A 16,767-nucleotide genomic window follows, 5' to 3' on the forward strand; every position below is an offset into this window, starting at 1 on the left:
ACAAATATTTATGTTTACAATATAACTCGTGTTAAAAGAAGACTTAGATACTATTTATGTTTCAATATCAAATAGATATTAAAAACATTTTGTATTTAAAATTAATATATGTAGAGTTTGTTAAAGAGTTTAGTTGATAATACAAGCAAGAGAGAGGGAGTATGGAGAATATTAAAATAAAATAAAGTATAAGGATGTGGAAAGAGTTGAAAAATTAAGAAAAATATGGAGTTAATAGAAATTGGATTTGGAGGTTGAGAATTTTGAAGTGGTTCACCCAAACACACTCAATATGTTTACACACTGTTATGTGCACATAATAATGTTGTCAAATAGGAAATCCTAAAACACAACTTGCTAGAAACTTATGATCCTACAATTGCTAGCACATGCACAGAAGTGAAATTACAACAAGTTTTGCTAGAAAACTAGTTTTTCAGAGCAGTGAAATCTGGCTCAGAAGGCTTCTGAGGCATCAAGGGTAGCAATTTCTGTGGCTGTGGCACTCTGGTGCGTTTACCACTTCGGAGGTGGCGCAATGCATTTGATGCAAACTTTGATGCATATACAGTGGCAGCAAAGCTAGGTGAAGACCCTTCTTCATTTTCCAGATTTTGTATCCTTTCTTCTGCTTCACGTAACAACCTCTCTGCCTTCTTTTTTCTATATCTACGCCATGCTGCTTGTATGAAACATGCACCCCATGTCTTCCATTGCAAGGAATAGAACCTGAACCAAAAACAAACACACGTAAGAATAATCTCATGTTCTTTGCAATAACCAAAAACTGTCATACTGTCATCTAATTGAATTATATGTATGCAGACTTTTATAGTAATATAATAACAATTCCCTTTAAAGATTTGTCAACACAGATTTCAGATGGTTTAAGTTATCTGTTAATCAAAAGTCATCTTTGACATGACTTTTAAGATTATCATTGTTATCAGAATTAACATTTTTTAAGGTTGTGGTTGTGTTATAGCAGATACTTTTACATAATTAGTGCTTATATCATCTATTCATATGTTCTTTGTGTGTAATGCTTTCAGAAGTATAAGGAGAATTAACAAAGAAGATGGCATTGCTTAAAATATAATGACGCATTAATGATCAGAGCGGAAAAGGCTTAACCCAGGTGAATCCTTGCCTGAAAGTGTGTTGGAGTTGTTTGTTGTTTATAAGACGTCGAAATTGGGAAGCAACACTTTTCAAGTCCTCAGGCATGAGAGCAAAGGCTTCAACTTCTGATATAGTTTCCACAGTTCTAGTTGAAATGGGTAGATTTGAGGAGTAGTAGGGGTCCAAGGCCCATGTCAGAAGCTCTTCTCCGCAGAAATCACCAGCCTTGAGCTCAGAGGAATTGAAGAAACCAGTTCTTCCACCATTTGTTGTGGCAGTTGCAAGTTTTCCACGCATGATGAACAGCATTTCATCAACTGGATCCCCTTCACGGACTATGTAACTTCTCTCTGTGTACAGGACTGGCTTTAGTTTATCACACAGTGCATCCAACAACTGATTATCCATGCTCTCAAACATTGGAACCTACACCGATAAGAAGGTAGAATGCTCATCACACACATTTAAGTATGCATAGGAAGGAAGAGAAAGAAAAAAAAAACTAGGATTCAGTTGCTTGAGTGATTTTGTGTATATCTCTTACCAGAAGTTTTGTACATAATTTAATTTGCATAGTAAGAACATTCATTAAGGATAGTGTAAGTTATTGAATTGAAACTCCAATTCTGATTCTGATTGAAAAATAACACCAGAAACATCTAAGTAATATATATGCTTTGTCTAAGGGAAATAACTGAGTGAACGAGAGATGGTTATGGATGATACACACTTTTTTAAGTAGATCTAAACAAAGATGGCGCTTTATGTCCCTTCTGAGATCTTTGGGGAGGTTGCGAATCAATGTCTCCTCCTCAACACCCCTATTTTCTTGCCATTTGTATTGTTCATACCGTCTGATTCTTTGCTTCAGGAAATCAGGCAGCATACGGTGGGACATCCACAGTTCTGCATCCCTCCTTTTGATTCTCATCTCTTCAACTCTGACAGTAGTAGATTGTAGATATTTCTGCAACAATAATCAACACAAGTACAGAACCAATGAATTTAACAAATGAGAAAGGTGGGAAGATGAAACTAACTCTTCAATAACACTCAAAATTGATGAAAAATTGGTTTCATATTTAAGGTTCACCAATGTTACAAGATCACTGTATTCTCTTGTCTATTATCTCATCTCACAGTACCTGCATGTTTCCAATAAGTGATGCAAATAGAACCAATCCAAAGACAGCAATGGAGATAGCAAAGATTATCTCCCCTACATAAGTACTTGTCTCGAGACCTTGCCCAACTGAACTGCAAAAAGTCACAAAACAAAAATGACCTTGGCATGCTTTTAGCCTTAATCCTTAGGTTGTATTATGCTTTCATAAGATGTTACAAACACCAAGTATGTATTTGATTTGGTCTTTGGAACCTTGGATCCACATGTGAAAAATAGAAATTGTTCAAAGTAATTTCAGTTTGTTTGCATGTGGATGTACGGATTTACGTTATAGTTATGTTTGATATGATCCGAGGGTCAAATTAAACATGCACTAAGCATCGGCAATTAGATAGAAAAGTTGGCAACAAAATTAAGAACACAGGTACATTAAATTAAGTTCCTAAGTTTATAAAATGGGAATGTTGCATATGCAGTCAAGAGTATCAGTAGAGAAGATTATTGACCTACCTTACACTGCGCAAACCCCACCAAAAGCAGTAGAAGAACTTGTGATGAAAATCAGTACTTGATTCTACCACTCGATACTTTAGAGCTTCTTTGAAAATTCCAAAATTGAAAGCTTCCAGGTCTATAATATTTTCAGGATCAGTGATAGGGCAAGAATGATGGAGAAGTGATTGAATAGTAGAATTGTCAGATCCACAGCTAAGGTAGGATTCATGATAGGAAGTAATATTATTCTTCAGCCGCCTGCGCCAGCACCTCACCCTTGATTCTACTGAAAACAGATACCAGAAAGCTCCAACCACCTGGTACATATGCCACATGTAGTTGATGCTCATAAAACATAGCATGATTACTGGGAACAAGGTGAGGTGTTATGAACCTAAGTGAAAAAATCAACTCACATGACTTGCTAGCATGTAGAGAAAAAGATTGTAAACTGCTCCAGCCCATGCTGTCTCAGTCAATATGCCAGAAGTGCTTGTTACTTCTTTGAATAAAGGGTAGATCCGCAGAAGCCTTGGCACGTACTGGGCTATTACTGTATACTTCAACAAATCCTTTCCCACGTATGGAGCTGAGCATGTTGGGGATAGGATCATAGCTAAAATGACCATCTAAGAACACATTAAAAGTGTTAAAACAGCATCAACTTATGTCTTTCACATAAAACTGAACTTAAAATTATTGTTGCAGTTGCCTTAATTTTGGATACCATGGTACTTGTCATATGAAAATACCCAAAGGAATGAGTGTGTGTGTGTGTGTAAATATATCACAAGGCACTGAAACCATCCAAGGAATTAGTTATATATTGAGTTTAATTGTCAGTCAACTAATCAATAATCATCTTTATAGTGACTTTTAAAGTAGTCATTATCAAAGTTAACAAACTTATCATCGATCTGTCGCAGGATGAGATAGTGTAAAAGATTGTTTACACAGTTATTTTATTTTAATTAAATTTATATATATTTAGAGTCTTGATGTTGCAGGTTCAGACCGATATGCCTAGTGATTCTCCATGAAATATTTTTATGGGGTAATTGGCACTTCAATTACAGGTAATGATACAGTAAAAAGTACTTTTGGAAAGATATAGTAAGAATGAGTGTAGAAGAGAAAAGAAAAACCTGAGGAAGTGGAATAATTGACAGAATGTCAATGGTGAAGTAAGAACTTAAGTATTTCATCACTATGGCTGAAGGGTCATCAACAAGCTCACCCCTTCCAAACACACGAGAGGAAGGGGCAATAAACCCGGTTCGAAACTGAAAGACAATGTGAAGAATGTAGAGAAGATCAAAGAATGTACGGAGAACACTGGCAGTGATCTTGAGTGTTCCATCCAAATCAAGGCATTTTTTACTGTCATCAATCACTGGGATGTAAAAGAAAAGTGGATCCACAGAGATTGCCATCACACTTGTGATTACAAAAATTTTGTTCCACTTTTGAAGTGTTGCCCCCTGTGGATGAAGAACATGCCTCTTACAGGACAAATTTCTGATTGATTCATCACTGACAGAGCTTTCGCATGATTGAACTTTTTTCTTGTGAAATCCGTCACTGGTGGAATCATTGTGCTCGATACTTGAAGATGAAAATGACTTCCAATCCTTAAACCTGGACACAGGAATATAAAACTCAGTTGAGAATCAAGCACATGTTAGAATCAAATTTTTCCCACAAAAAATCGTAATATCAAATCTCCTAAGCAGCCAACACAATGGTTTAGTGCTGATTACCAAAGTATAATGATCAAATTCCATTACTAGCAGTTCAAGGTAGGAATAGGAAATTAAGAACAAAGGATAGTGTTTGCAATAGTGGAGTATTGACAAGATCATTTTCCAATTATTGATTTCACTGTATAGAGTCAATTTGTCATACATTAGAGAAGCATCTTTTAAAGTGGGTACATGCCACTGCTCCTTTTCTTTTTATAGAAAAATCAAAAATCAAAAGTGATGTTTTTCTGGATGGAAAAAATGATTAACTTTCTTTCTGGTACAAAAGGAAAATGAATATGCAGAGGCAGAATATATCATTCTAAAAGTCTGCAAAGAGTGTTGAAGTTAAAACACCAAAATGTACCAAAAATAATTAAAAAAGTAAAAATTGCAGAAATACAAAACGAAGCTTTAGCAAACGAACCTAACAAATCTCTGTCCCTTTGTAGTCATGATTAAGTTACTGCCACATGCACTGAGAATATTTATGCTTTATAAGAGGAAAAACACTTCACTTGTACCATAGAATATTCAGGCCTGCAAAATCCAACTTCAAAGTAAAAACTCTAAACAAGTGCAAATGTAACTAGTGAAAAAGGTTTTGCCTTTCTCTTTTTTTTAGAAAAAAATTTCATAACTTACAGATTCAAAGGTATTGCACTAACAAGAAACCATGAACAACTCAAATATTTACTTAAATTCATCAAGTCATTAAGTAAAGTACACAACAAAAATGAAGTAAACAACACCAAACTACACGTTTGTGTATGTAAATACACAACTAGAGTAAACATAATTTGGAAAAAAACTACACTTAACTGCGTGTGTATCTAAATATATACATATATATATATATATATATATATATATATAGAGAGAGAGAGAGAGAGAGAGAGAGAGAGGTTGACTTGAACGAAGTGGAACAATTGACTAGAGTTAAAAATGCTACATACAATGAAATAATGAGTAATAGGAAAATTTGATCAAAGAACAAGTAACTGAAAGGCTGATATGAATAACTACTGCATGTTGAACATAGACTTACAAAGATAGCAAGACTTGTTCAAACCAAAAACAACTAACTTCAAAGTTTTCTTTGGCAAACTAAGGAAAAAACTCCGAAACTCTCTTCTGAAGATTAAAACGAAACCCAAAGAAAGTTTAAAAAACGAAGACTAAATAAACATGTTTTTATGTTTTGCTTCTGACAAAGTTAAAGGCTGTGAAGTGGGTGTGTTGTGGGTGAGGAAAAGAAGAGAAATTGGCAGAGTAGAAGGTTAAAGGAACATGAACCTTGTTAGCCATGTAAATGTTGCAAAGTTTCTTCTCTGTTTCCTTTACTTAGTCCAGGAAAAAAGCAGGAAGTTGAAGCGCAAAACTAAAGAAAGAAGCTAATTTTGCATTAATAAGCCTTCAGCGAAAGATTTTTTATGGTCACGCACTTACAAGTATGATAGTGATAGAAAGAAAAAGAAGAAAGAGTGAATAAAGCAAGAGCAACACTGACATGATTGAGGGTGTTTGAAGACTGATATAGTACATGCATGCAGATATATACATATACGTTACTAAGTACCTACCAGACAAGATATTATTAGTTACGTAAGTGGTTAAAATGGGTAACTAATGTTAAAATGTTAAAAAGTAATTTAATCTCTATTTCATAAATTAATTATATTTTTTTTATTAATAATAAAATTTATTTTGAATTTAATAATTTTTAGTTCATAAAATTGTATATAATTTAATTAATATAATAACTAGTTTTTTTATTTCTAAATTTAGTTTCTATTTAATAAATTTTCTTGTAGTGTATTATTAAATAATAAAGATAGATCAATTTCTCTTTAATTAAAACTAGTATACACAAATTAGAAACAAGAATATAAATAAATTTGTACAAATATTTTTAACTTATTAACTTATATATAAACTAATTTAGCCTATTCAAAATTTATTTCATATATTTCACTTTTCTTCTGAAAATATTTGTAAGAAAACTTTGTCCAAACATGTTTTATAATCAAATTTAATTTTGGTTTTAAATTTATGAGCAGTGATTAAAGAAAGGTAATATCTCTTATGTTAATTATTGAATTTATTTTCCTCTCTAATCGATCTTGTTGGAGTGAATGATTGATTTAGCTTCAGATTCAGTAATGATCACTGGACATTTCCTCTGATGCATGGCCCATCACAAAGCTGATTTTAAATATCATTATTCACTCATCAATTATTGTAGCTATAATAAAGTAGTTATTTCTTTTAAAAATTTAAATATGCAATTAATATTATTTTAACTTTCATTTTAATAAAACATTAATTGCATTTTTTTACCATTTCTAGATAAAATATTGTATTTTTTTTCTTTTCAATAGTTTTTCTGTTGCAATTTACTGTTATTGTTTTAGAAATTATAAAAATTTATAATTTTCCAGTCAAATGAATTTATTAACATTTCTTTTACGTTGATTTGAAAATTAAATATTATTTATTAATTTATCAATGAGTCAAACTTTAAAATATCATAATATAATTGACAACCAACCATTATTCTATATTTATATTATTTTGAGCTTCAACATGTTTCAGTATCACGATAACAAATACATGCATAATTAATACAAATACAAATTTGTGAACTTTTAAATAATAAGTTATAATTTGTTTCAATTATAACTACAATATAACTGATATGTAAAAATTTACAAAATATTTAACATTAATCTATTTAAGATATGAAAGCATTCACAGTGCATTTTAGTTAAATTTTAAAAACTTTCTCTCCCAATAGAATTGTAAATTCCAACATAGAAAATCAAAGTACTGCTTTTGATAAGCATTTGCCAGATTATGGTGGCATTTCACAAAAGTTGATAAACATCCTCATTAAATTATGTTTTATGTACATTCATGGAATAATAACAATCTTTTAAAGGTTGAACTATAAAAAAAAATATCTTGTGTGGCTATAGTGTCATAATGGATAAGAATAAAGTAATTTAAATTTATTAGTATTTTAATTAATCGATCCTTAATAAGTACTAACTTTTTCTCTCTCTCTATGATTTGTTTTTGATGCATTTGCAATGGTTGAGGTGTTCATATGAGAATGTTGAAGATGAAAAAGAGAAGACAGGAAAAGAAAGAAGGAAAAAGAAGTCCAGAAAGAAAGAAAAAACAATATAAAGTTAAGCATTATGCGCTTCCAACGTGTTTCCCGTCAAAGAATACCAACATATTCAGACTCATTTCTTACACATAACGTTACTTTCTCTATACTACGTACATAATATGGTAGTGCATGCAATTATATATCAGCAACTAACGTATATTTCATAAAACATACTCAAATTATACTGTCACAAGTATAAGAGGGCCAACATCATCACATATCATTTATCTAATGATGTTTATAAAAAGTGTGATGATAATTTTGTAGAAAAATGAAATATTTTTATACTTTGAAATTTTGAATCTTAGTTAATCGATAATTCATCAGAAAACAAATATTAACGAATTTTGGACGTTACTTACTATATATATTAATCGATAATTTTAGATTATCTTTTAATGAAAAATAAGATTCTTCTCTTTCTAGATATTTCTCTTCTTTTTAGTAATGGCGGCCGGGAAAGTTTTTGTAATTCGTTATTGATTCAAAGTGTATTTTTTCTTTCATTTTTGTGGTTGGTAGGCTGATAATTTTTTTTTGTTTAGGTGATTGAGATTGATAGTTTAAATCTCTATTTTATTATTAAAATAATCACGACTATACAATAATTTCTACGTTATTATTGTTTGTTATTCTTAATATTGGAATTGTGTTATTTAGATATTTAAATTTGAATTTCAAAATATTGAAATTAATTGTTAAAATTAATTTAATGTAAAAGTAGATGAAAGTCATTTACGATTTTTAAAAATTTAAATTTAAGTTTTAAAAATAGTAAAAATTATAAGTACTAAAAATTTTGGAATGTACTGAAGTAGGATGGTGATAAAAATTAAAATGATGTAATAATGGGATTAAACCTGCATTTTTGTTGCTATTTTTCATTGTTCCACTTTTTCATATGCAAGTCTCTCTTTCTCCATATCGCAAGTTTCTATATAACATTTAAATATTTATAATGAGTAACATTTAAGGTTTAATCATTTTGATAATCTATGTTTATGTCAAGTTTTTTTTAAATAAGTCTTTTTCTTATTAATTTTTTCAGTTGGATTCTTAAAAGTGAAAAAATCAGTGTAATTGGATCTCTATCTCTAAATTGACAGTCTTAAAGTTAAAACTAAGGTGATTTGTTATTGTGAGCTTTAATTGATGTGGTAGAGTCATCATGTTAAGCTGAACTGTCACCCTATTATGCCACATTATTATCTTTAACCTTTCTCCAAATCGAAAACCCTAATAATCTATGGTACGTAGCCCCCGAAAAACGACACTACTAGCCTCCATCTGTCGCCACACAACCACCACCATCACAAAACCATATTCATCTTCCTCGCACAATTGCACTCGAGAACATAACCAATGTCGTCAGCACCGCACCATCCACCACCGCAACTTTTTTCGGAGTGCCACGCTAACCTAGTAACGACAACCAGACCCAGAAAAATCCAAGAAACCCAAAATTGCAAAATTGCAAAATGCAACAAAACCTTCATCCCCTTTCTCCTCTATCATAAATCGCATCAGTTCATCTCCTTCCACCACAACACAGAAATAAATCCCAATTCAAGATGAACCCTAAAACCCCAAACAGAAAAACCCAAATTATTGAATTCATCTTTATCGTGCCACAACGGTCTCGCAACTTCTCCATTCTCCATCGTGAATAACCATAACCGTGAGTTCGTCTTCATTCAGGCTACCACACGAACCACATCTCGAGCTTCACAACACTCAAACAACCACCATAAATCGCATCACGTTTTCCACCTACGGTTTTGCAAAGCCAAAGCCGCGAGCACTTGCAAAGAGAGGAGAATCCAGAGAACCAGAATCGTGAAACGTGCTGCCACGAAACCCTCTTTTATGAAAACTCAATCGCGAATCTTCTTCTTCATCGTGAGTTCACCTTCAACTCTCCTTCGTGAATCCATTCAAAACCTGCAACACAAACCATAGAATACCCAGCAGCCTTTGGGCCTCACCATGAAATCCAAACATGCACCCAATTCGGATAGGAAACCACCATGCACCGCCGAAAATGAAAGGCCCCAACCCTGGTTTTGAAATCCAAACACAGAACTAACCAAAACCCCCTTGAATGTGCTGCCATGCACTTCCAAACCCAATCGCAAACCTATGAAATCATCCCCTTCATCGCAAGCTTCATCTTCTCCCCTAAAATCGTTAGGGTTTGTAATTTGAGGAAAGGTTGAAGATGATAAGCCCTAATTTCATTTTCATGGACCCTAATTTTGTGATCCCTCAAGTCAAGTCTTAGAAACCCATTTTTTTTAATTACACATATTCCATGTAACATGCTCTGAATGTGTCACGTCAATTAATGATTCCACATCACAATGACAACTCAGCTTAATTTTAACCTCGTTAATCCAATTTAATGTAAAGACCCAATTGCATTGATTTTGCATATTTAGGGATCCAATTGAAAAAAACATAAATAGGGACTATCAGAATGATTAAACCAACATCTAGAAATGTGATATTATTTATTTATATAATGTATTACAATTATATTAATTAAGAATATTTTATGATAAAACCCTTTGAAAATAGAAGAAAGATTTCATTATTTTTATTAGATTAGAAACTTAACCCATATGTTTTATCACTTAGACCTACATGGTTTTCATTCTATTTGTCAATAGGTTAATAAGCCCAACACATTTTTCACTAATCACACATAGGGATCATTATACTCGTTTGAGCCGGTCACCAAGACAAACCATAGACTCTGATACCACTGTTGGGTCTATCGAAGAGGAGTTTCACCAGGGAGAGACAAACACCAATGAGATCTATGTCCAACCATATAAGTGATTGACACCACTCTCTACCCAAAACCTTAAGGCAATGGGTTAATGGGTCTTTCATCTTTATATTGTGCTCTACTTTCTCATTTCTATCCAATATGAGACTTAGACTCACCATTGGATTTCCAACAATCTTCTTCCTCACACTCATCATTCTATTATCATGTGAATTCCTTCACTTTCATCATATTTTCATCACTCCATCTTCTATTTTCAATCCCTTCATCACATGATCTAGATTTTGTTTTTCACATTTTCTCCATCATCCATTACTTTCTTCTTCTATAACTTCCATCTTCTATTTTCAATCCCTTCATCACATGCTCCAGATTTTGTTTTTCACATTTTCTCCATCAAATCACTAGTGCAAAAATAGCTTATAACGTCACGCGTTCAACGTCCAACCACTGAATATTCAACGTTAAAAATGATCGGTGATATTTTTGTAAATAAATGCAATTATTAGACATCATTTAGAGTTGTAATTCGACATCAATTTGTTATATTGGGTAAATTTTGCGAAAATGTTTGGCGCAAAGGTGAAAATGTATTTACGTATCATGTCAAATTCCCTATAATTAGACATCAAAAGGATATAAAACGTCAAATGTCCCAGCGTTAGACATTAAAAGGTTAGTGAATTGAATAAAAATTTAAGCGGGAGATTGAAAATTCATTCTCTTTATCTTAGCACGCGGTATCCTCTTTTGTGCTCAAACATTTCTGGAACGAAGTTTGACGATCATCACATATAATATTTCTTTCCACTACAAAAAAGTAGGGTATTATCGAAGGCCAGAAGCCCTCGGAAAATGCCAAAGGCCGTCGATAATGGGTGTTTACCGAAGGCTTATCGACGGCAAAAAATCCTTCGGTAAATCTGTTGTCGCTAACAATTACCGAGGGCCAAAAGCCCTCGGTACTTACCGAAGGGCAGAAGCCCTCGGTAATTACCGAAGGGCAAAAGCCCTCGGTAATGGCCATTCGAGGGTATTTACCGAAGGGCAGAAGCCTTCGGTAATGACCTGCTGTGGGCATTTACCGAAGGGCAAAATCCTTCGGTAAAATGCGGAGCAGGTTTCAGAGAAATGGTTTTTCTTTGCAACCCACACCTGTATATCAAATTTCAATTACAAACAGACCTGCATATCAGTTTTCAAGCACATACAAACATGCATAATGTGCATCTCAAAGATGCAGATGCAATCAATTATCAATATCCATTGAACATCAATTAATCCATAGAACATCCATTAATGTATAGATTATGTAATTATAGTTCAAATATAAAACAATGTAACAAAAGGATGTTCTAACATCCAAAGTCTGGAAGTAGATCTAACTAACACTGAAATGATATCAAGTCTAAAATGTTCTAATATCTAAATGTTTGTCTAACAAAGTAAGAAGAAAATGAAACTAATAATGTACATAACTATCATCAGAATGATCTTCATCATCCTGCTCCTCTACTGATGGCTGGACTGGTGTGGGTTGGACTGATGTGGGCTGCTGAGTGGCAGCAGGTGATGAGGAGGGTCGTGACTGGGTGGGAGGGATATTTTGTTCGTCTTGTGAGGTTTGAGGCAAGACTTTCATGACCATGGCCTTAAAATTTGTAAACTCTGCTTTGAGATCAGTGATCTCCTGGTCACGTTGATGGAGTTCCTGCCTGAGTTGAAGAACCTCGTCAGGAGTACTGGTGAAAGAAGGCTGGTGCTTCAGAGTTCCTCCTCTGGATGCTGTATAGTTTGCAGCAAGCTGTCCCGCATTTTTATAATCAAAATCAAATATAAGTAATTTTTCTTTTGTAAAACTCACATATATTAAGAATTAATTTTGAAGAATACTGTGCATAATAATAATTGTATCTTTTAGTACTTATAACTCCTTGCTTGTAATCTATATAGCAGTAAATAGGAGGCTATATAGATAATAGAGGGCACTCCAACAAAGGGCACTCCAACAGAGGAATGTAACTAGGAGGCTATATCTTTTAGTACTTATAACTTCTTTTACTACTTATAACTTCTTTTAGTAAATAGGAGGCTATATCTTTTAGTACTTATAACTTCTTGGAATGTAACTCCCTTAATAACCCTCCAACAGAGGCCACTCCAACATCTCTTGTATGAAAATTCTCTAGAGGGGGAAAACAGACATAGAGATTCTGCTGCTCCAGACTTGTCTGTAAATCTCAACAAGTCATATTACATAACACTGAAGATAAAGCAGCAACAATGCTGGCACTACCTAAAGTAGACAGACATAGAGATTCTGCTACTCCAAACTTCCATCTCCATTATGAAAACAATAACTGTACTGATGACATGCACCAGTTGCCACCTGATCATGATGCTGAATCTGCAAAGAAATTGGCTACTGCTGCTACTCCACATTGTGGTTCATCAAATGTGGTAGAAGTGCTAGTTGAATGTAATGTTGGGAACCTCAGTATCAATAGAAGTGTTTCAGGAAGCAACAATGGAAGCAATGGCCAAAATGGGGGCAGCACAGCAGTTAATGCTGGAGGAACAAACATGGAAAGCAACAATGGACTCCCTGGGAATAGCGGCAGTGGCGATGCTAGTGGAAGTAGAAGTGCCAACAGAGTAGATCAAAACAAGACTTCTCAAAGGGAAGCAGCCTTAACTAAATTTCGCCAAAAGAGAAGAGAAAGAAAGGAGAGGTGCTTTCATAAAAAGGTAACAGTCTATAGAGTACATAAGTAAGTGATTTAATATATATTGCTATGATGTTGTAGAAACTGGAAATTATATGTTTTAGACTATATATACTTCTTTTTCCCAGTGGTTGACCTCTATAAACATAATTCTCGAGAAAATTTCAACAAAAGAAATTGAATATAACAATGGGAAAATTCCTAAAACCCCTTTTTGCCTAACTATTTCTCACCATCCCACCCCTCAAATATATCCAACCTTCTGATGGTGATACTATAGTCTTTCCTATCTCTATTCTCTCCATCCAGCTGTTCTTGCCATAAACAATACTCTTGAGCGTTTCTGTGCTGTGACATGTAAAGACAGTGGCACTCCCTTCAAGTGACAGTCATGTCCAGAACTAGCAAGATGTTGTCATGAGTGGCACTCCCTTCAAGTGCCAATGTAAGTTTCTCATTTTCTCATTTCATCGTTACAACCATTTCACTGAATGAATCCTTCTTTTATTGAACTTTTGAGGAAAGTTCTGTCACTCACAGTTTAACTTTTACATTAATTGAAACTTAGGAATAATGTTTAATTGTATTCCTCGTTTTCTTTGATTTTCCTATACTACGGTTAAAGGTTATTTAAACTTTCTAACTGGCATGCCAATACCTTGCCCCTCATTCCAATTACAAATCAATCTTTCTCAATCAAACAAGCACATACACTGATGCCACAACAAAGTCATACAGATTTAACAACATTCTAACTGATAACCAATTTATAAACGAACAACTTACCTCAACCGAGATAGCCTTGACAGCAACGCCCCACAACGGCCACTCCAACGCAGCCCTCAACCAAGTTCCTTCAACCGTATACTAAGAAGTTAATGAAAAGTAGATGAAGGCAGCAACACTATCTAAGCTTTACCAAAATGAACATGACAGTGTCAATGAAGTTCTGTGGAACTTACCTCCGATAAAGTCCCTCAACCTCCACACCACCACCCCTCAACGAAAGAACTAACCTAGGACGAACCCTAGCCTCGGACTCCCGAAAACCACCACGCACCGTGAACCAACACCGATGGACACACCACTGACCACCGTGACCAACCACCGCCGGTTACTCACCGATAAAGTGACAGACAGTGAACCAACGAAGGCAACCGTGTGAAGAGAGGGAGGATACGCACAACACGACGAGGCTGATGAAAATGATTTTGGGGCACGACGAACCTAATTTCTGACTTAACTTAATGAGGTCCTTACCGACGGCTTATAAGCCTTCGGTAATTACCTCTGTACCGAGGGCCTTAAGGCCTTCGGTAAAATGCCGTCTGTAAATCCCAATTTTCCAGTAGTGTTTCATTTGTTACAAATGCATGTTAATTAACTACTTTATGTATGATTTTCGTTTGTTTTGACCGATTATTTTCGTGTTCTTGTGCTTCATAGGTGCATTCTTCTTTCTCTCTCACTTGTGACAATACTTTATTTCGACGAACCCACCTTTTAAAGGTTATATTTCATTTTCGTTTTGAAGAACTTATTTGTTGAACTTGTTTGTTGTTTTTTTTTTGTTGAACTTGTTTGTTGTTATTGTTTAGTTGAATTGTTGTTGTGTTATTGAACTTGTTTGTTGTTTGTTAATGTTGTTTATTGTTGATAGTACACTACACGTTCATAGTTCATGCTTTATAAAATACCAAAAACTGAACTTTGTTGTTTTTCTGCTTTTCAGGTATCGTAGAGTTGTAAAAAATGATCACAATTAATTAAAAAAAACAAAAAAAAAAATTATTAACATCAAATATTGACAAGATTCGACGTTAATTTATTTTATTGTGAACGTCGAATTGTTTTATGTTCGATGTCAATGACGTCGACCTCGAATTCAACGTGAAAGGCCAAAAATCACCGACATTATACAGTGTTTTTGCACTAGTGTCCATTACTTTCTTCTTCTATAACTTTTAAAAAAAAAGAAAATCATACATTTATATTTATATATATATATATATATATATATATATATATATATATATAATTTATATTTATTATTCAGGTTAATTTGTTTAAAAAGTCTCTCACCTTATTTCAAGTTATATTTATTATATTCAATAAGAGGTCTTTAACCTCATATATTTATTTACTAATATTTATTATTTTTATTATGTTCTTAATCTTATTTTCATTGTACTGTATGGCTGAACCCTACCCTCGAAACAATTTATATTCATATTTATTTTATTTTGTAAGATGTCATCAACTTCATTTTTATTGTTTATTTTTTATTCAAATTTATTTTATTCAATGAGGTGTCTCTAAACTCTTTTTATTTATTTATGTTTATCTCTAATGAATTGGTCATAAATATTTAGTGTTTGGTTTAAATATTTATTAGTATACTTGCTTATGGTAAATAAAATAATAAGAATAATTTAATAATTATTGTGGACGATACAAATTTAGCATAAATGAAGATTGGATTGTTGTAGTTGAAGGTGTAGCCTTGAGGATTTAAAGGAGTGAATATTACTCAAGATGAGATATTCTTGGGTTATTATGGTAAAACTTATTTATTCTCACAAACTACTGCAAAATTTATTGAAATCTTTCTGAAGTATGATAAAATGGGGTTGGTGAATTTGTAAAGTGTTTTTGTATCTTATTTGGATTCGATGTGAATTATTTTATTAAGTTGATGATGATAATGTTATATATATATATATATATATATATATATATATATATTAATTATGATTTATTGTTAATAGCTTAACATTACATGTGTCCTTGTGTTGTGACTTATGATTATTGTACTATGTAGACGAGCATATATAGGAAGAGTATTTTAAAGAGGACAAAAATTTTATTTAAATTTGTGGTATGTTATATGTGAACAGATAATATTATAGGTGGGAGAGACAAACAATGATGAGACTACTAAGTGTTGAATAGTGAGTAGTTGTAGCTTAGGTATAAAAAATTTGTATTGTATAGATCCTCATGGTTTATTGAAATTTATGTCAAATGCAAGTTTTAAATTATGATTTCTCACGTGTGACTAGAAATACATATTATCTCCTTATAATTTTTATTATGCTCAATACTTAATTAGTAATACTTTAATTAGTAGGATGATCTACTTAATTAGGGTGTACACCTCCCTTCTTTCTTCTCAATTTTCCCCTCTTCTCATCTATTTCATAAATTAATCACACCATTTAGTAGTTGAAGTGTCAAGGAACGTTTTGGACCCTCAATTTTTCAAATAGAATAAGTTTTTATTTACTTTATTGATCCCTTCTTTCAAATTTTTGGTAGTGTTTTAGTCATCAATCTGAGTAAGGACAGTTGAGAAAAGTGATCTTCTTAACTTAATCTACCATAAATTGAATTTTTATTTTATTTGAATAACTTTGCTCTAAATCTCTAGTTGTGAGTAGCACTTCTCTTGAGTTGTAAAACCTCGGTTTTGATAAAGAATTATTTTATATAAGAGAAACTAGCAAGAATTTAAAATACTATTGTTTCATTCTATGTTAATGGTGATAAATTGTGAAAATGCATGTGATGTTGATATGAGTATGGAG

The 16,767-nt window shown here is 33.0% G+C and overlaps 1 protein-coding gene across 2 annotated transcripts; it reads right to left on the reverse strand.

The window, feature by feature from the left end:
• Positions 1 to 214: 214 nt before the first annotated feature.
• Positions 215 to 5,908, reverse strand: LOC108318904 (cyclic nucleotide-gated ion channel 1). Of its 2 annotated transcripts, XM_017549892.2 has the most exons (9): positions 5,782 to 5,908; positions 4,913 to 5,025; positions 3,889 to 4,381; positions 3,160 to 3,372; positions 2,759 to 3,060; positions 2,268 to 2,379; positions 1,853 to 2,089; positions 1,151 to 1,548; positions 215 to 729 (listed from the first exon to the last, which is right to left on the reverse strand). In XM_017549892.2, the coding sequence occupies exons 2-9, from the start codon at positions 4,939 to 4,941 to the stop codon at positions 429 to 431; spliced, it is 2,085 nt and encodes a 694-aa protein (XP_017405381.1). In that variant the 5' UTR covers positions 4,942 to 5,025; positions 5,782 to 5,908; the 3' UTR covers positions 215 to 428. The 2 variants fall into 2 exon arrangements, with proteins under 2 accessions (XP_017405381.1, XP_052724802.1); XM_052868842.1 differs by lacking the exons at positions 4,913 to 5,025; positions 5,782 to 5,908 and adding an exon at positions 4,504 to 4,626.
• Between the last annotated feature and the right edge of the window lie 10,859 nt (positions 5,909 to 16,767).

This window comes from Vigna angularis, chromosome 9 (assembly GCF_016808095.1).
Source record: "Vigna angularis cultivar LongXiaoDou No.4 chromosome 9, ASM1680809v1, whole genome shotgun sequence".
Lineage (NCBI taxonomy): Eukaryota > Viridiplantae > Streptophyta > Magnoliopsida > Fabales > Fabaceae > Vigna > Vigna angularis.

Bases quoted from the DNA above. Each gene is read 5' to 3' on its own strand.
- LOC108318904 (XM_017549892.2), bottom strand. From the start codon at position 4,941: ATGACTACAAAGGGACAGAGATTTGTTAG. The intron at 3,373-3,888 runs GTTTTTCTTTTC...ATGTGTTCTTAG, and splicing joins CAATTATTCCACTTCCTCAG to ATGGTCATTTTAGCTATGAT. The intron at 3,061-3,159 runs GTGAGTTGATTT...CATATGTACCAG, and splicing joins TCTACATGCTAGCAAGTCAT to GTGGTTGGAGCTTTCTGGTA.